This window comes from Schistocerca americana, chromosome X, assembly GCF_021461395.2.
Source record: "Schistocerca americana isolate TAMUIC-IGC-003095 chromosome X, iqSchAmer2.1, whole genome shotgun sequence".
NCBI lineage: Eukaryota > Metazoa > Arthropoda > Insecta > Orthoptera > Acrididae > Schistocerca > Schistocerca americana.
The window spans coordinates 279,048,256-279,068,613 of NC_060130.1; the positions used below are offsets into that span (position 1 = coordinate 279,048,256).

General features: G+C 43.7%; 1 protein-coding gene across 1 annotated transcript in view; it reads left to right on the plus strand.

Moving 5' to 3' along the window:
- LOC124555568 (probable ATP-dependent RNA helicase DDX31) overlaps positions 1-20,358 on the plus strand; it is a 241,192-nt gene that overhangs the window by 97,137 nt on the left and 123,697 nt on the right. The window contains exon 8 of the mRNA XM_047129527.1: positions 6,527-6,717. Within this exon, the coding sequence (XP_046985483.1) occupies positions 6,527-6,717 (191 nt within the window). The remainder of the gene's footprint in view (positions 1-6,526; positions 6,718-20,358) is intronic.

Here is a 20,358-nt window from a genome sequence, read left to right on the forward strand (position 1 = left end):
CATCAACGTTTTTAAAACACTGATCAGTATTGATTGCATCTTCTGAGATTATCATTCCTATCCATCCTTCCACTGTATCATTACCCAGTTTGTAACCGAGTCGCGAAGGGATGCTTCTCAATTAGATCTTGTAAGGATACAAGAGGGACCTATCTGAAGATCAATTTTGTTTCTCGGTATCTGAGCCAATGGTCCTTTAGCTGGAACTGTTCTTTATAGGATTGTATCTCTCCATAAATAAAAAGAGAAATCCATTGGTTCTTTTCAGATGTTCACACGACATCACTTCGCATATGTACTTACGGAGTTTGTTTCCTATCGCTAAAGATCAGGCCTCATTACACATCATAAATTTTTTTGCAGGTCTCCTTGTACTTACATTTGACGGGTAACTTTATATTCCGCCAAAAGGATGAGAATCTTGAATTAATTGGCGCACAAAGTAACTTTTCCTATAGCAGATCAGCAAAATGTCTACAAGGCACGCGTAAAGTTGATAATAGTTCGTTAAGACTCAGTGGCTTGTTTACGAATGTTATTTGTTAAGTCTGTCACCGATTTTAATACTCACTGCTCATATTCTCGAATAATATCGAGGCTAGTTCAAGTAAAAACACTAGAGCACACAGTATAGAGGATACATAAATCCCGGGGGAAGTTACATACTGATCATGCTCCACGAAAACTACACTCATGCTCATAAATTAAGGATAATTGCAGAAGGTGGTGCCACACGACGTGGCACTACGCAAAACTGGCGCTAATAGCACAGGCACATAGGGAACACACACGACACAGATCTGTAAGTACACGGTATTGGTGATAAGTTGAGAAAACCGTCCCAAAACACATGTGCTACAAAACGCCACTGTCTCCTGCGCATGTACCCCAACAACAATATGGGATATGATTACCATGCACACGTACACAGGCCGCACAATGGGTTGGCATACTCTGGATCAGGTGGTCGAGCAGCTGCTGGGGTATAGCCTCCCATTCTTGCACCAGTGCCTGTCGGAGCTCCTGAAGTGTCATAGGGGTTTGAAGACGTGCAGCAATACGTCGACCGAGGACATCCCAGACGTGCTCGATGGGGTTTAGGTCTGGAGAACCGGCAGGCCACTCCATTCGCATGATATCTTCTGTTTCAAGGTACTCCTCCACGATTCTGGTGCAAAATGACGTCCCGACACACCTGACTTGTTACAGTTCCTCTGTCAAAGACATGCAGGGGTGTATGTGCAGCAATCATAATCCCACCTTATACCATGAGACCACGACCTCCATACAGGTGCCTTTCAAGTACATTAAGGGGTTGGTATCTGGTTCCAGGTTCACGCCAGATGAAAACCCGGCGAGAATCACTGTTCAGACTATACCTGTACTCGTCCATGAACATAACCTGGGACCACTGTTCCAGTGACAATGTACTGTGCTCTTGACACCAGGCTTGGAGGGCTCTCCTGTGACCAGGGGTCAGAAGAATGCACCTTGCAGGCCTCCGGGCGAATGAACCATGTTTATTCAGTCGTTCGTAGATTGCAGTTATCTGTAGACTGTGTGTCTGGAGACAACTGTTCCAGTGGCTGTGGTAAGGTCCAGAACAAGGCTACCTGCAGTACTCCGTGCCCGTCTGCGGGCACTGATGGTGAGATATCGGTCTTCTTGTGGTGTCTTACACTGTGGACGTCCCGTATTGTAGCGCCTGGACACATTTCTGTCTGCTGGAATCGTTGCCATAATCTTGAGATCACACTTCGTGGCACACGGAGGGCTCATGCTACGACCTGCTGTGTTTGACAAGCCTCCTGTCGCCCTAGTATACTACGCCTCATAACGTCATCAATATGTGTTCTTTAAGCCATTTTCAACACGCAGTCACCAATAAGCACGTCAGGAAACGTCTACACACTTACTCGCTGCACCGTACTCTGACATGCACCAACACACCTCTGCGTATGTGGACTGCTGCCAGCGCCACCGTGCGACGACCGTAGGTCAAATGCACCGCATAGTCATACCCCGAGGTGATTTAAACACGCAAACCTGCCACCAGTGTGTTGTTTCATCATGTATCAGCATTATCCTTAATTTATGAGCATGAGTGTAGAAGCGTTTCGTCCTTATATAGACGCGCGCTAGAATATTATGTGATTTTGATTATTTGAATATTATTTGAAATTTCCCTAGGTCAAATATTCCTTTCTAAATAGCTATAATAATTACTATCAGACTTTGTTTATCAAATTACCGATATGAGCAGTAGCTATTAAAGTATACTGGACCAAGTAATGCTTACACTACGGCAAATCGTGACTTACAGGCATGCCATTCATATTGATTATTAAAATATGGATATTAAAAATTACGTAATTCTTAATTATGGCAATTACAGTTTTGTTATTGGTGTCGTTGGGTTCAGAAAATTTAGCCCATCGATAGTATGTTAACATTTCCCAGAAACGTATAGAGATTTGGTCACAATATGAGCTGAAATTTCGGGCTGGTTGAAATCTTTAATTAATTAAATATCATAAATTAATTAGGTTTAGCTAAAATAAACACGTCTTTCAAGTGAGCAAAATTTGGCCTACAGTTTACAGATAATCTGCTTTTCTGTATCTATTTGTTAGCTCACTAGATGGATGCGTTGTAGATCGACAACTTTGAAATACAATAACTTTTGAGATACATCATTTCCAGCAAAACTAATTAAAGCAAAACGTTCAGAACAGGGAAAATTAATTTACATTAGTTTGTAAATTCATTTGATGTGTGCTAAGATAACAGATTTTATCATTAAAATTTTCGTGAAGAATAACAGCAAGAAAAGAAGAAAAAAGTTACTGTAGATCCTAGATAATATAATTAGGAGTGTAAAAGACAAAGTAGGATGGTGGCGGGCCCCACCTGTTTTGTCACAATACGTACCGCAATAATGATATGTATAATTACACTTTCCGTAGCATGGGTATCTGCTTCATCACTATAGTACAGTGCAGGTAACCCAAGTCCGCCTGTTTCAGTCTGTAAAAAATAGTCCCACAGTTACAACCTTTTTGCTTAAGTCAGGCGTACTCAGTGGATGGTTTGAAGGGACACTAGCCCTTAGCTTTTGAGACGTACTTGACGGATTGTTCTCAGGCATGCTTAATCTCGGCTGGTAGATTTCTAGGGTATACTTTTGCCTGTCGTTAATGGCTTCAGGTGGCTGAATTTTGTCAGTCATTGCCAGCATACTCAGTTTCCAGAGATTAGTTATGTATCGCCAAAACTGAGTGAACTATAGTGAAAGGAAGTATGATACCACAAAAAGAGATACAGAAGTGGTGACGACAGCATTCCACAGTACACGCTAAAGCAATAATACCGTGGAAAATTCACTGTATACTGAAGCTAAATATTGTGATGCCTGCGATCGTTGGAGTTCAGACATGGAAACATGTTGCACAAATACAATTTAACCCGGATACCAACAAATTGTGACTGTTGACGTTTAACATAAAACGTTTTCAATAATTTCAGTAGTTACCATCCGTAAAAGTGTCACTGTAGATCTATTACGATGTTGCCATTTTCGTGTTGCGGTGCTATCGATCAACAATTATTGAAGGCAAACAATAACTTGGCTATATACTCGTACGCTTGATATGAGTCGATAGAGAACTTAAGTGTCGAACGTCTTTCGGATACTTGAATATACAGAATCTGTCTATTGACCGGCGACCATAATATTTTTAGGATTACAGGGTGGTTGTAATTGAACTATCGCTGCACTTGAGCCAGTGTTGACGGAAAACTATTTACCGAATGGATACCCAACCTTGTGGGAATGATGTTCAGACAGTGCGTTGTAGGATTAGCACTGTTAGCAATGTTAGTGTAATGACTTCCCGTTAGGCGTCGGTACTGGTTCGGCGATATAGTGTTGAAACACAGGCATCAGTGTGCATTATAGTTGCAGACAGCCAACATGGGTCTGGGCAAGGCGAGAAGGGCTTTACTTGTAAATATGTTGTATCAAAACAACAGCAAACCTGTGTGATTTCTGGCTGTTGGGTTACCTGAAAAACAAGGTTTAATAACAGGACACGTAACAAATTTTGGAAGTTGAAAATGAGCATAGAGAGGGAGGTAGCCAACATACCACCTAACATGTTTTGGGTAGTAGTAAAGCAATCTCTAGTGCGGTTCGAGGCTGTTGCTGATGCAGATGGTCGTCGCATTGAGCATGTAACGTAAACATAGTAAGCAGTTAACAAACGTTACGCTCTCATGTCGAAATTAAAGTGCTTTTCTTTCAATGGGTCACACGCTATTTCTCTCCCTCTTGTCGTTACAAATGTTTCCACAAAGTTTTATTGTCCTACGATCACTTGTTTTTCATGGGGCCCTATCAAATAGCGAAAGTTTAATTATAGCCACCCTTAATGTTATGTAAAAAACGGGCACGGCGAGTGGAGTGGGGAGTACTTTTGACATGAGTGATGATTTTTAATTGGAGAGAATTGTTTTACTCCCAGAATATTATAAAATCCCACAGTACGCATGATTTAGAGGTAGTGGTTTATAATTTTGCCCATTTGTTCTGTTCACCGTCGTAATAAACAGGAGTAACTAGCATTCTAGTCACATGGGACATTTTGCTGTGATTCACGATAATGCTATACTCCTACATTTCCGCAGCGTAATCGGCCATCCGTGCTTTCCGTAAATAATTTGGTTTTTTTAAACATGCAATCTTATGTATGAATCGAAGGAAAGACATAAAACGGCCGCTAGTGGGCATTGAATTAAATCAATGGAGAAAGTTGAAAATTTGTGCCGGTCCAAGACTCGAACCCAGATTTACCGCTTCTCATTAGCGGTTGTCGTAAAGGGGAACGACAGGGTGACGGTCGAAATAACTCGAAATTTTTTTAATACGGAATTCGAATGTGTATACATTGAAGAATTATTCCTCAAAATATTTTGCGCGAACTCCAAAAAGTAACGATTCTGTGAGCGCTTGAAGCGGAGCGTGCATAGCACGCCTCGGTGTTACAGAACTGGTTGCCACAAGTCGTTATCGATGCCATCACCCCAATTTATATCGATTTGAGTAAACCTGATTTACTGGAGCGTTGTTTGGACTGTTTTGCTCAAAATGTAAACGAAAGTTTCAGTAGTCTCATTTGGATATACACTCTAAACTTAACATCCAGCCGAAGCGAAATTGTTAACATTGCTTGAAATTTGGCCTTATGACTATTCAGTGTAGGTCATACTGCTTTAATAATCGTGGCAAATGCCCTTCAAATCAAAATCGGCGATGAAATATGCGTATTCTGTGGAAACGCGCTCAGCGACGAAAAGGGCTTTGAGGACGAAAATAAGTACTTATCAGGTCAAAGTAGCTGAAAGCGGCCATCCAATAGGCGGGATGATAGTTGTTATGGACCAGGCATCGATGATATCCCGTATGTTTCAAGGTTTGTCCCTTTTTTTAATATGGTAAGTAGTTGTCAAACTTCAAATGCGTTTTTTTAAACCAAATTTTTTGACATGGTTGTCGTCGCCCACGCTAGTTTTCGTACGATTTCAATGATTTTTGGTCTCTTTTGAAGCAAATTGAATTCTGTCAACCTCTTCGTAGCCGATTTTTTAAAATGTCGATATTTAGTAGTCTTTTCGCCCAAAAAAGACGGGTCCAAAAGTGGCCATTTTTTCAAATATCTATAATTTCACCTCTTTGTAAATCCGTACGATGAACTATAGTTACGTCTGCAAGGATCAAGATGATATGTTAATTTCATGTTTCACATAACCACAACCGGAATTCAGCGACAACCGTCGGTCTACCTTCTTTCAGAGTTGCCTCGGGAAAATCCCAATTACACAGTGAAGACATTAATATTTTTCAATAAAAAGGTACCAGAAAACTTCAATGTATGCTTTATTCATTTCAGCAAACCCCGTTTGTCTACTAAATTTCAGTACAGAGGAAGAAAACCTGGATTTGAGCAATATTTTCGTTCGTCACCCTGTTGTTCTCCCTTAACCACTTCGGCTGCTGGCCACAGTCCCTGAACGACGCAAATTTCCAACTTACCTCACACTGCTGACAGTGTCCCTGCCTATTAAGCCTCTATATTTCGCAGCATTCGCTGATTTCCTTATGAGTTCAAGCGGATGTTTTTTATTCACATAAGACTGAAGGGTTAAACAAATGGTGTGTGTTCTTTCAGACAATCCAGTAAGTTGGAAATTTGTGTCGGTGAGGGACCGTGTCCGGATAGCCGGAGCGATTAAGGCAGCCGCTCGTAAGAAGCAGTAAATCCAGGTTCGATTCCCGGTCCGGCACAAATTTTCAGCTTTCCCCACTTATTTAATTCATTGCCCACTAGCAGCCGTTGCCTGTCTTTCCTTCGATTCATTTCATTTGAATGACGGGATGGACGCTTTGGAGAGGCCACGGCCGACTTGTCTCCCCCCACCCTTGCGCAGCTGTTCCAGGTGTGTCATGGCTCTGTACTACTGTTTGCAGGACGTGGCGTCCCGCGGCCTGGACCTGACGCTGGTGGACTGGGTGGTGCAGCTGTCGCCACCGCAGTCCGTGTCGCACTACGCGCACCGAGTGGGCCGCTCCGCTCGCGTCGGCGCCCACGGCTCTGCTTTGCTCTTCCTCGTCGATTCGGAGCTCGAGTTTGTCGAGAAACTCCACGAAGCTCGCATCAGGTAAGTTCCGACACAACTCTAGTTTTGAAACGGTAAGGTATGTCCTTGTATCTACATCTATCCTCCGACGGTGTATTGTGGAGGGTACGTAGTTTACCACTTTCGATTCCCCCCCCCCCCCCCCTCTCCCCACATGCCATCTTGTACCATTCGTGAATGAAAAACTGTTGTTAGCCGTCTGCATTATACGGGGTGGTTATAATGAAATAGGAGCTACTCGTGGAAGTCGGGTGTGGGCTATAATTATCACATGGCAGCCAAACTTGATAGATAGGCTAATACGTTCATGCGCAACCGATTTACACCGGAAAAATATTGTTTCCAATTTCGGCCACCAAGTGCAAATCCGGCGCTGTACAGCATCTCGTCAACGTCTCTGGTCCTCATACTGAACATATTGTGCAAGCAGCTGTTAGTAATACAAGCAACATAACTGTCACTACTATAAGAGGCGGTTAATAAGTTTCCGTTCGAAGGCAGTACTGTCCAGAATCGGTATCCCAATCAGGCAAAATCTCAGTTAGCATTGAGGGAATCAGCCCACCGACGCAACCGTTCGGTAAAGTACTGTGTTCTGCTGCGTGGCAAGATTCGTAACTACTTGTTGCACATCCTTGTCCGACAGGAATGGATGACCCTTCAAGGCCTTTTTTGGGGGACCAAAGGCGTGATTGTCGCTTGGCGAAAGATATGCATCCATGCTCTGCAATCCACCACGAAGTGCATGGCAGAGAGAGACAGGATGGGTGCTCGAGTGTCTCCCATTTGTGTTGGCGACGACATTTGCGATAGGGGGACGTTCGTTATATGAAGCAGCGGCACCCCTGGGCGCACCATTCCACACCGTGGTTTTCAACAGACATTCTGCCCCATACACACTTTCACTCTCCGATGGATTTATACCAGTGTTTGTCCTTTGGCACCCAACAAGAGAATAACAGCACATTGGTCCTGTTTGGGCTCATTTGGTAATAAATTTGCCATAGTTCACATTTTCGCATTTGCCGCTCGCATGTTGGAAAGACACGAATGCCACACTAATCTCTTGCCTACATGTGATGCTTTTACAGGGTGAATCACCTACAACTTGCACTGCAGATATTGCGGAAATGGAACATGGTATTATGTGCGTTCTCACAGAATGAATTGGTAGTCAGGGGCTTTTACTGTTACGTAATCAACAGATTGTAATAATACCTATAAAGGTTATTTTTGTGCAAAGATACACTTTCTTACATGGAAAAATGGCTGTTGATATTAACAAATTAAAAGTAGGTTGAATTAGAATGTCAGTAGTGTTTGTTGCAAGATTCTAGTGCAAGTCGTTTACGAGATATCGTAGTTTGAATAGTTCTCACATCGACACTTGGACATCACACCAAAGAACAACGAAAGTGCATTCACTAGTTATGTGAATTCTGACCAGTAATGAAACAAATGACCATCACAGAGCCGCGCGGTTAGAGGCGCCATGTCATTGGTTGCGCGGCCCCTCCCGCCGGAGATTCGAGTCCTTCCCCGGGCATGGGTGTGTGTGTTGTTCTTAGCATAAGTTAGTTTAAGTAGTGTGTACGTCTAGGGACCGACGACCTCAGCAGTTTAGTCCCATAGGAATTCACACACATTTGAACATTTTTGAACCATCACAGAAGAACACAAGTGCATACATTAGTTACGTGGATTCTGACCAGTAATGAGAGAATTGACCATCACATGTTGGGTTCAAAATGACCACTGGCAGCAGCAGTACAGGGTTCCAGTCTGGGGTGGAACAGCTGCTGCACACATGCTACCATTTCAGCAGAGGTGTCCAAGCAGGCTGCAGTAATACATCATTTCATATCATTGGGTGTAATTGGTTTGTCCTTGTAGATAGCGTCTTTCAGCTTCTCCACAGAAAAATGTCTACAAGCGTCAAATCTGAGGAACAGACAAGTGAAGGTACCCTGGTACATGACCTCTTGTCCAATTAAGCGATTTGGAAACAATTTGTGAAGACATGCTGTAGTACTTCGTGCGCTATGGACTGGACAGCCATCATGTCAGTACCACAGGTTCCCCCTAGTCTGCAGAGGAACGTCTTATAGCATCTGTGGAAGATGGTCTGTTAGGAAGCTGCAATAGCTGTGCACATTCAGTGTTCTGTCCGGTAGAAACAGGCCGATGAGCTGATGGTTTAATATTCCACACCACCCGTTTACACTCCATGGACACTGATGTTCCACCTGACGAAGCCAGTGGGGACGAATAGTGCATGTTTCGGTGGTTTACCCGGCTGTGAAGGGTAAATGTGGTTTCGTCACTAAACAAGATACATGGTACATGTGGGGTATCCTGTCTTAATGTCCATGTACAGAAGTTAACACGATTCTCATAATCGTTTCCATCCAGCCCTTGATGATGGAGAGAGGTGTGATAAGGATGGAACTTATTTCGATGGAGAATGCGTAGGACACGTGACTGAGCGGGAGCTAACCTGCGTATCAACTGCAACAGAACCAAGAACATCTATTTCCCCTCTTCTGTCGTCACTTGTTTCCTTATGTTACGTTGTCTAGGTGTTACACAGCCACTTTCACGTTACTGGTTGAAGAGGCTGATAAATAACTACCGAGATGTATGACGTCTGTTGCGACATTTTGCCGCATACACCATATAAGAACGAACTACATTCTTGCTATACTCTCCATACACCATGAGCATGTCGGCTTTTTCTGCATTGATAAACTCCATCGTCCACTCAAAACCTACTGCTTGGACCGCCACACACTGACTAGCGAGTCGCTGTGCACTCAAGGAACATACAAACACACAGAAAGCAAACATAACAACATTGTACTTAGAAACTACGCCGGTTGACTGGCACAGACATATGTCGATGTGGAAACCAGAGCCATTTTGGAAACTTTTTAAAATACGGCATCTGGTAAACAACTCGCACTAGAATCCCGCAACAAACTGACATTCTAATTTACCTATTTTTTTGTTTGTTAATGTCAGTAGGCACTGTTCTATTTAAACAAGTATATTGTGCACAAAAAATACACTTTCTAAGTATCATTACAATCTTTTTATTGGCTAACAATATGAGCCCCTGACAACCAATCCATTCTGTGAAAACTATACATCAACAGTAATTTCCGTTTCCGCAATATTTGCGGCGCAAGTTTTGGGCGATTCACCCTGTATACCGGCGTAACATATACGCTGGAGCAACGCCCTCAAACGAAATCTTTTTGATCGCTCCTTGACTGCGGTTATAGTGGAGGGGCGCGGCAAGCAGAGCAGCGATGACGAAACAAACCAGTGCCGCTCAGTGCGAGTGATAGTAATGACGCTGCGAGCGGAGCGGCACAGAGCGCCAGTAGGAGAATGAAACTTTCTCTCTCTCTCTCTCTCTCTCTCTCTCTCTCTCTCTCTGAGCGCGCGGCGACCAGACAGTTCGAGTGACTCCGGCTGCGGTCGGGCAACAACGGCACCATTCGGCTGCCGCTGTGGGTAGCAGCGTCAGTACTGTTACTGACTCTTGCGTATCTTTTGTTGTACTGTATGGAAATGGTATCAGCGGAAGCTTTTATAGCAGCTGTTTTTCCTTGGCGTTCTACATGGAACCACCGAAATAACTTATCATCAAAACTGATTCATTTTGGACAAGTTATGTGATGAGATGGCAGCAGAATTACGGACTACAAGTACAGAATGCATTTCATTAATCTCTTATCCCTCTCATTATCTTGAAACGAGAGATGATAGAGCTGAAGTAGCATAGCTGAGAAACACTTGAGTCCTCTTTTATTATGTGAGAAAAAGTTTCAAAACTATGTCATTTGGACAGCTTCATTTGAAGGTCTGTTAAAGTTTCGTCCTGTCTGATGGTCTACTGTATGCTGCTCATTGACACTGAGGGATCCTTGTAGGTCGGCGACAGTGCTGTGTAGAACAAGTACGTTTCACAACATCGTCAGCAAATTCTGGCAAAGTTTCAGTTGGCTTCCAAAATGAGCCCCACTTAGCGCTCATTATTCTAAAAGCAAATTCTGCTAATTGTTGTGGTCTGGAAAATCTATTATTGAGATATTTATTCCACGGATCTAAAACACATTGATTGTAATATTTGATAAAATGCCTCAGCAATGTGTGTGCCAGATTTCCAATGAATACAAAAGTCAATCCAACTGATGTATTCTGTAGTGGATAGTCTTGCGGTATATTAAGCTCCCCGTCTTGAATCAAGCGAAATACACTAGAAGAATAAAATCTACCACTTTCCCATTCCTTCCCATATCCCCAAACATTGATTATAACGATTTTCCCCTGAGGATCTGTAACTGCTTAAATATTGAATGAAAATTTTTGTAACTATAAATCTTTGACCCTGAATTTTCTGGGCATTTTAGACGAATATTTTTTGTGACATCATCACCGACTGCAAAAATGGTTCAGATGGCTCTGAGCACTATGCGACTTAACTTCTGAGGTCATCAGTCGCCTAGAACTTAGAACTAATTAAACCTAACAAACCTCAGGACACCACACACATCCATGCCCGAGGCAGGATTCGAACCTGCGCCCGTAGCGGTCGCTCGGCTCCAGACTGTAGCACCTAGAACGGCACGGCCACTACGGCCGGCTCACCGACTGCAGTTTGGAAATTCTGTATGTTATATAAATTATTTACAGTCTTTAGAAAACCACGCTCGAATGTTGTGTGGCAGGAGACTATCCCACAGCATTTTGGTGATTGACTCCACAGTACTTCCAACAGTGTGAATCCTGTAGGAATGTCAGGGCCAGTCTCTGAAACGAAAACGTTTGTGATTGCTAGGAACCTGTAACAGTTATAGTTTCATCAGCTATCTATGGCCCTTAAAAATGTTTCATTGGAAAAAATCTGTAGTTGCTTGAATATCTGTTAGGCATGAAAGTTTTACCAATTAATCGTATGGCAGAATATTCTTTTCTTTGTGTACTATCATTTCCCAAAGTCTTGTTTTGATATCTTAAACATTTTATGAGATATGAGAACCGTTACAAATATTTCATTGTGGCGTTTTCACTGTCACATGAGTCCGAGACAAAGCGCTTTACGTACGAGATTGGTGATAGATAGCAATAGGCTCTAAGTGTAAAGAATAATTCAGCATGTTAGCTACATTTCATACGCAGAAACATATCACCTAACATGCACCAAACGCAAATTCATAGCGACCCCTATTTTTCAATGCAACCTTCTAGAAATTCTTGAGGTAGGTTACTTAATTTTGAAACATCGCAATAATTATAACCATTAATTAAATGTAATGCATTTTATCTTGCAGCTGACGAGTAAAGCTAAGAGGTGCATGAGACTCCAGTTTCTTCACCAAGTAGTTTTTTTCAAAATCGTGGTTTGAAAACGACTGCACCCGGCTGGAGACCCGAGAACAGTACAAACAGTTAATTCGCCGGGAAAGCCTAAGATCACACATCAGATTCCTCTATGGGGAGGAGATGAACCAGATACTCAAGAAGCTGGATAAGCTTCGCGAACGGAAGGACCGTCTACCGAGCTCTCTCGCCTTCCTGATGCGGTGCCATGACTAAAGCATAATACCGACATTCGCGAGGATTATCCATCACATAAATACCGTGGCCGCCCACCGGATCACAAGAAGAGCTAGCCTGGCGCTTGTAAGGGAATGGATCCGGTACACCTGTCGGCGGCTAGACACGACATCTAAGGAATTACTCGGACTCCACTTAGAGATAGCTTGTTTGCTCTCGACCGATTCTTGGGAGTGGGTCGACACTGTGTCTTGGGCTCATGTGGACCTGTCTCGACACAGTGCCACTTCTAAACAAGTCTCCAAGTTCCAATGTCTGGCAGCCAGAGAAAAACAGGCGCAAGAAGTGCAACGACGAACCGTAATCAACTTCAACGGGAAGGAGATTGACGACGCAGCAAAATCAGTTCTGGAAAAGGGACTAAATTTCGCACCAACACCGACTACTATACCCACCGGAGACTTCAGTGGTATAGAACATGTAATTTCCATACTTCCCACCGAAGAAGCAGAAGAGATCCATCGGGAAACGTCTTGTGCGATTACCAAAGCCGCTCTACCGAGGTCGAACATCACGAAAGCAGAAAGAGCTGCCATTCGAGAACTACGGATTGATGCTGAAAGTTATTTTACCTGCAAATAAAGGAAATTCAACTGTACTGCTTCCATTATCAGAGTACAATCACAAAATGTACGACCTATTCGAGGATCCAGCATACAGAAAACTGAATGGAGATCCGACCAACAGGGTAAAAAAGAAGACTATTGAGCTTCTACGCCAGTGCCTGCCGAAGGAAATCGTCGAGAAGCTCCGACCTTGAGCTGCTGCACCCCCAAGGCTCTATGGGTTACGAAAGGTGCACAAAAAGGATGTTCCTTTGCGCCCTGTCGTCGGCAACATAGGCGCTCCAACGTACCAGCTAGCCAAATATATGACGGCGGAGTTAAGCCCTCACGTCGGGAAATGTCAGCATCACATCAGGAATTCTGTAAATTTCATTCAACGGCTGCAGGAGCTGCGCCTCCGTAACCAGGACCTCATGGTGAGCTTCGATGTGGTCTCACTTTTCACCAGAGTGCCGCTTGGTGACTAATCTTTTCGAATTTGTCCACACATCAACAGTCTTTCTCTTCGATGGAAACTACTACGAACAAACGGATGGCGTTGCCAAGGGGTGACTCCTGTTACCGGTGGTAGCAAACGTGTTTATGGAGGACTTCGAAGAGAAAGCACTGGAAACTGCAGCACTGAAGCTTATCTGCTTTTACAGATATGTTGACGACACATTTGTGATATGGCCACATGGAAGAGAAAAACTTCAAGAGTTTCTCCAACGTCTGAATTCTCTGCATCCTAACATCAAATTCACCACGGAGGTGTAAGAGAATGGTGAACTCCCGTTTCTGGACGTCCTAGTCAAGCGCAAAGCGGATGGCACCTTTGAATACTGTGTATACAGGAAAGAAACCCACACTGATCTGTATCTCCCTGCTACCAGTTGCCATCATCCTTCACAGCATGAGGGTGTACTGCGCAATATCGGATGAGGAAAGCCTACAAGAAGAACTTAACCACCTTAAGGACGTTTTCAAGAAGAACGGATATAACGAGAGTCAAATTCGACGTGCTTTCAGGCAGAATGCACAAGCCCAGCAGAGAGAGAACGAAGAGGACGAGAAGACAATGCCGTACCTGCCTTACGCCGGCAAAGTGTCCAACAAACTCGGCAGAATTCTGGCTCGATGTAACATCAAATGTGTCTTCCGCCCACCTCCGAAAACGCGTACAGTAAAAGATGACCTGGGGCTGCGCAAACCGGGTGTTTACCGTATTCCGTGTAAATGCGGTAAGGCATACATCGGGCAAACTGTGCGGACACTCTAAGAAAGATGCCAAGAACACAGAAGGCACACTGAACTGAAGCAGCCTACAAAATCTGTGGTTGCGGGACTTTACATGGATACTGGAGATACTATGGAGTACCTGGAAACGGAAGTTTTACGGCAGGCCTCGTCTTTTTGGGACTGTGTTCTGAAGGAGGCGATTGAAATACGTGTAGCTGATGGACTGATCAACAGAGACGCCGGTTTCAACCTCAGCAAAGCCTCGGACCCAGCACTCAGCCAACTAAAGGCACAGCGCCGACCCAAAGCACTTCCCGCCCGACGAAGGCCACAGGACACCTGATGGTCCACAGTTCGCATCCAGAAGCCAGCAGCCCACCCCTCCCCACCACCCCTCCACGCAGTGCCGCGTGCGGCAAGACGCGGGGGGAAGGGGTGGGGAGCGATCAGAGAATAAAGGGAAGTAGATTCAGCGGAGACGCTCAGTCTGCAGGTATCACCTGAAGATGACGGCAGGGAACGCTGTCGAAATATCGTGGTTTGAAAACGACTGAACCCGGCTGGAGACCCGAGAACAGTACAAACAGTTAATTCGCCGGGAAAGCCTAAGATAACACATCGTTTGAGAAGAATTGCTAGTCCTGTGTCGAATTCATGATATAATCATACAAACTGTCAACAGCTGTCGTTACAATCGTGTTCTGCTCGGAAGATGGCATTCTGATCAACGGACAACCACGCTAGCAATGACGTCAAGGCACTTGTCAAGAGGGGCAGTGTTTGCAAGGTAGTCCCACATCCGAAATCACAGACGGTGCAATGTGGCACAGAGAAGACGCCTACACACTCTGTGCTGTGGAGGGTCATGGGAAGCAGGAGAGTCGCAAACTGATGTTGCCCGATGGCTTAATGTGAATCGTTCTGTTGTTTCTTGGGTGAGGCGACAGTTTTTAGAGAGCGAAACCGTGTTCTGGAGACCAGGACATTGCCGACAACGTGTGACGTCAGGAAGAGTGGACCGTTATTTGGCTGTAAGGGCACGAAGGTACCGCCTTAGTACACTGCAACTGGTATCCGACTTCGCAGCATTCACTCGACGTGTTGATGAGTCCCGATTTGGTCTGGAGAGTGATTCTCGACATATTCGCATCTGGAGGGCACGTTGAACACGATTTCGGGACCCGAACATTGTGTAAAGAGACCGACATAAAGGAGAATCCTTATTGGTGTGGGCAAGGATTATGTTGACCACTCGAACCCCTATTCATGAAATTGTACATGCGAATCAGCAAGATTTAACTGCTGTCAGGTACCGTGAGGATATCTTGGGATCTCGTACGAGGTGGTTGTGGGCTGAGACTTCGTACTGATGGATGATAATGCTCGACCTCACAGAGCATGGGTGGTTGATGTTTTTTTGGTAACGGAAGATATTGCACGCATGGCGTGGCCTGCTCGTTCTACCGAATTGAATCCGATAGATCATGTCTGGGATGCTCTAGAGGGAAGGGTTTCATCACATCAGCATCCATCAACCACTCTTCAAGACTTGAGCAACTCTGCTGCAGGAAGAATGGGCGTTATTGCCTCAACATGAAAGTGATCACATTATTCATAGCATGCCCCATCTTTGTCAGGCCTGTATTGGTGCCATAGGTGGCTGCAGCCCATACTGAGCACATTAATTAGTTGTCAGAATGTGTGTGCAAATCCGGTAAGTTGGAATACGTTTCGTATTCTGTACATTGTTTCTACTTTACTATCACCTGTTTATACTGTTTTGTGGCAAAATAAACGCAACCATGGAAAATTGCCGTTTGTCGCTTTGATTTTGGACACCAATGTAATTTTACATGTGTGTAATATATAAAGTGGAAACGTTACTACCAAAAATCTCAAATTCCTTGAACGATTTATTTCAGTTTTATGTCCAGTACTCTGGCAAACATTTAGATGGACACAGGCTGCATATTTTTTTAAATTATATAAAATATAAATATATATTAATATGCAAAGGGGAAAAATTATTACATAAATTTTGAACAGCTATTGAAAGATTTACTTCTAATGTTTATTCGTTACTGTAATGAACATTCAGACATAAAGATGCCATATATTTCTTAATAGAGATATTATATATGTAGTACATAAATGGGAAACTTTGTTACTAAAAATCTTTAAAGTTATGCAGCAAATTATTTCAAATTACAGGAGATACCCTAGTGAAAGTTTGGATGGATTTAGGCTATGTATTTTTTTTAACAACATTGTAAAGATTTTCTTTTAAAATTGACTGCAAGAAAGGAAATGGTGTGGTATGTTTTGGTATGTAACCTTGCACTTGTGTTCTTTGTCTCTAAGTCAGTTTTAACTATGATAACATGGCATTAGGTGAATTATTTCTCCCATACATATCCTTTATCATTATATGTAAGTAGGGAGGGGGGGGGGGGGGCAAAGCAGGAATGAGCACATTGTGTTTGTGCAGGTTGCATACATTCAGCAGCAAGCATACATTCAGGGGCAAACTTGATTGATTTATGACACTCTCCCCTCTCCTTAACCTATTCCTCTGATAACCAGTTTATAACCCCAAGGGATAGTTCATCCTTCTGAGAAAGCCTTCACCTATCCCCCTCCACCCCTTTGGGCACCTCAAACCCTCCACATCTTTACCATTTCTGATAAAAGCACACCTTTTATATCAAATTAATTCACTAACACCCCCTCCCCCCCCCTCTGATAAATGCCCCCAGTTCTCTCCTCCAACCCCCGCCACTCCCTCCTCTTTGGTGAAGATGGAGGTAGTTTTATCATCTTAAAGTTGGTCACCGTAGGGAGTGGGATAGCAAACTTACATGTTGCATGTATGTCGGACATGTATGTCCTGAATTAGAGTATTAAGGGCATTGCAGTCTGCATGGCTAATATTTCAGAAACCACATGGCTTTAACTTTATAGTATGTTTAAATTCAGAACTGTGCAGCCTTAGGAGTGCATGTGTTTATGTTCTATGATCATTTCACACTTGCCAATACCTTCTTGGAACTGGCCCTGGACACTAGGACAATACTTTAGAATTGAAAGCACTGTTGATTTATATCACCTGCTCCAAACTCCACCTGTCTGGAGCTCCATCATGCATAAACCACACTTTTCTTCTTAACTGTTTGTTATACCACCACAAAATTCTCATGTCTACTATACACTAGTAAGTGGTGCTAACCTCCTTGACATGCACGCATCTGGAAAGACCTTGTGCAGTTGGATGTGTGCCGTGATTAAGACTGGTGCGGAACAGTCTTCATTGAACATAGTGTTACTTAACTCTGTGTGTCACAGTGGTTTCACTGTGAAACCACTTTATGCTGCATTGTATCCCTTTGCGCCATATGTGGCTCACTGTGAAACCACTGTCTCACCCTTGCTTGTAGTGCACTCTAGCGGATTTTCGATGAACTAACTCAATAAATCTTGAGATAGCAACGCTGCTAGCGGGAACCGGCATTCAGCGCTTGTTTTCCATGCAAGTCCGACATATTTTGATTCAGACACGTTGTTTTGTGTTATTCAGATGCTGTACTTTATTCAGTATAAGTAAAATCTTTATACACGCCACGACATATATTCTAGATTGAAAATATGCCTGAAGCTTGAATGTAGCACATTATTTGAAGCAATGAAAAGCACAAATGATGGTGGTTTCGCTGTGAAACCACAATGCTAATATGATACCTTTACCATACAAAGCTTCTATTCTTATACAGGGTGTTACAAAAAGGTACGGCCAAACTTTCAGGAAACATTCCTCACACACAAAGAAAGAAAATATGTTATGTGGACATGTGTCCGGAAATGCGTACTTTCCATGTTAGAGCTCATTTTATTACTTCTCTTCAAATCACATTAATCATGGAATGGAAACACACAGCAACAGAACGTACCAGCGTGACTTCAAACACTTTGTTACAGGAAATGTTCAAAATGTACTCCGTTAGCGAGGATACATGCATCCACCCTCCGTCGCATGGAATCCCTGATGCGCTGATGCAGCCCTGGAGAATGGCGTATTGTATCACAGCCGTCCACAATACGAGCACGAGGAGTCTCTACATTTGGTACCGGGGTTGCGTAGACAAGAGCTTTCAAATGCCCCCATAAATGAAAGTCAAGAGTGTTGAGGTCAGGAGAGCGTGGAGGCCATGGAATTGGTCCGCCTCTACCAATCCACCGGTCACCGAATCTGTTGTTGAGAAGCGTACGAACACTTCGACTGAAATGTGCAGGAGCTCCATCGTGCATGAACCACATGTTGTGTCGTACTTGTAAAGGCACATGTTGTAGCAGCACAGGTAGAGTATCCCGTATGAAATCATGATAACGTGCTCCATTGAGCGTAGGTGGAAGAACATGGGGCCCAATCGAGACATCACCAACAATGCCTGCCCAAACGTTCACAGAAAATCTGTGTTGATGACGTGATTGCACAATTGCGTACGGATTCTCGCCAGCCCACACATGTTGACCGTGAAAATTTACAATTTGATCATGTTGGAATGAAGCCTCATCCGTAAAGAGAACATTTGCACTGAAATAAGGATTGACACATTGTTGGATGAACCATTCGCAGAAGTGTACCCGTGGAGGCCAATCAGCTGCTGATAGTGCCGGCACACGCTGTACATGGTACGGAAACAACTGGTTCTCCCATAGCACTCTCCATACAGTGACGTGGCCAACGTTACCTTGTACAGCAGCAACTTATCTGACGCTGACATTATGCTTATCGTCAACTGCACGAAGAATTGCCTCGTCCATTGCAAGTGTCTTCGTCGTTCTAGGTCATCCCCAGTCGCGAGGCATAGGCTGGAATGTTCCGTGCTCCCTAAGACGCCGATCAATTGCTTCGAACGTCTTCCTGTAGGGACACCTTCGTTCTGGAAATCTGTCTCGATACAAACGTACCGCGCCACGGCTATTGCCCCGTGCTAATCCATACATCAAATGGTCATCTGCCAACTCCGCATTTGTAAACATTGCACTGACTGCAAAAACACGTTCGTGATGAACACTAACCTGTTGATGGTACGTACTGATGTCGCATGTCAACACAAGCACCGAAGTCAACATTACCTTCCTTCAATTGGGCCAACTGGCGGTGAATCGAGGAAGTACAGTACATACTGACGAAACTAAAATGAGCTCTAACATGGAAATTAAGCGTTTCCGGACACATGTGCACATAACACCTTTTCTTTATTTGTGTGTGAGGAATGTTTCCTGAAAGTTTGGCCGTACCTTTTTGTAACACCCTGTACACAGTAAGTTATTTAACTTTTTCCTCTATTTAGGTGGATAAAACATACACCTTGGCGGAATTAGATAAAACTACTGTCTACTTTTTGAGGATATTCCAAGCGATTTGTCAGAACTGTCAAAATCTGAAGAGGATGAAGATGGTAATCTGGAGGGTATTACTCAGGCCCTTGGACAGGAAGCCCCCACGCTCCTACCTTCTTCAGCAGCTGAGAAAGAAGTTTCTGAGGCTCCGGCTGATGTCAGTGAACTTATTCCTTCCACCCAACAGTTTACAGAACCAAAATGGGCACGTGAGTTCGGTGATTATGATCATGTAAATTTAATTGGCGCCTGAAAAATTGTCGGTTCCTATTACCTCCATGCGATTGGAGTGCACAGGGAAAGTAGATTGTATGGAGGCATTTAATTAACAACAAATATGCTGGTGCCTTAGCAAGTGTATGTTGTTTATAAACTATGTTGTTAATAGATTGGTCACTGTGGGTGAGGGGTCGCAAAATAGGGAATTTTCTTAGGCAATTTTCTTGTTTGTCTTCCAATGCTGACAACTCACTGCCGTGCGCATCTCGTACCGATCAGATGCTTATGGTTAAAACTGCCCACGTACACTACTGGCCATGAAAATTGATACACCAAGGAGAAATGTAAATGATAAACGGGTATTCATTGGGCAAATATATTATACTAAAACTGACATCTGATTACATTTTCACGCAATTTGGGTGTATAGATCCAGAGAAATCAGTAACCAGAACAACCATCTCTGGCCGTAATAACGGCCTTGAAACCCCTGGGCATTGAGTCAAACAGAGCTTGGATGGCGTGTACAGGTACAGCTGCCCATGGAGCTTCAACACGATACCACAGTTCATCAGGAGTAGTGACTGGCGTATTGTGACGAGCCAGTTGCTCGGCCACCATTGACCAGACCAGA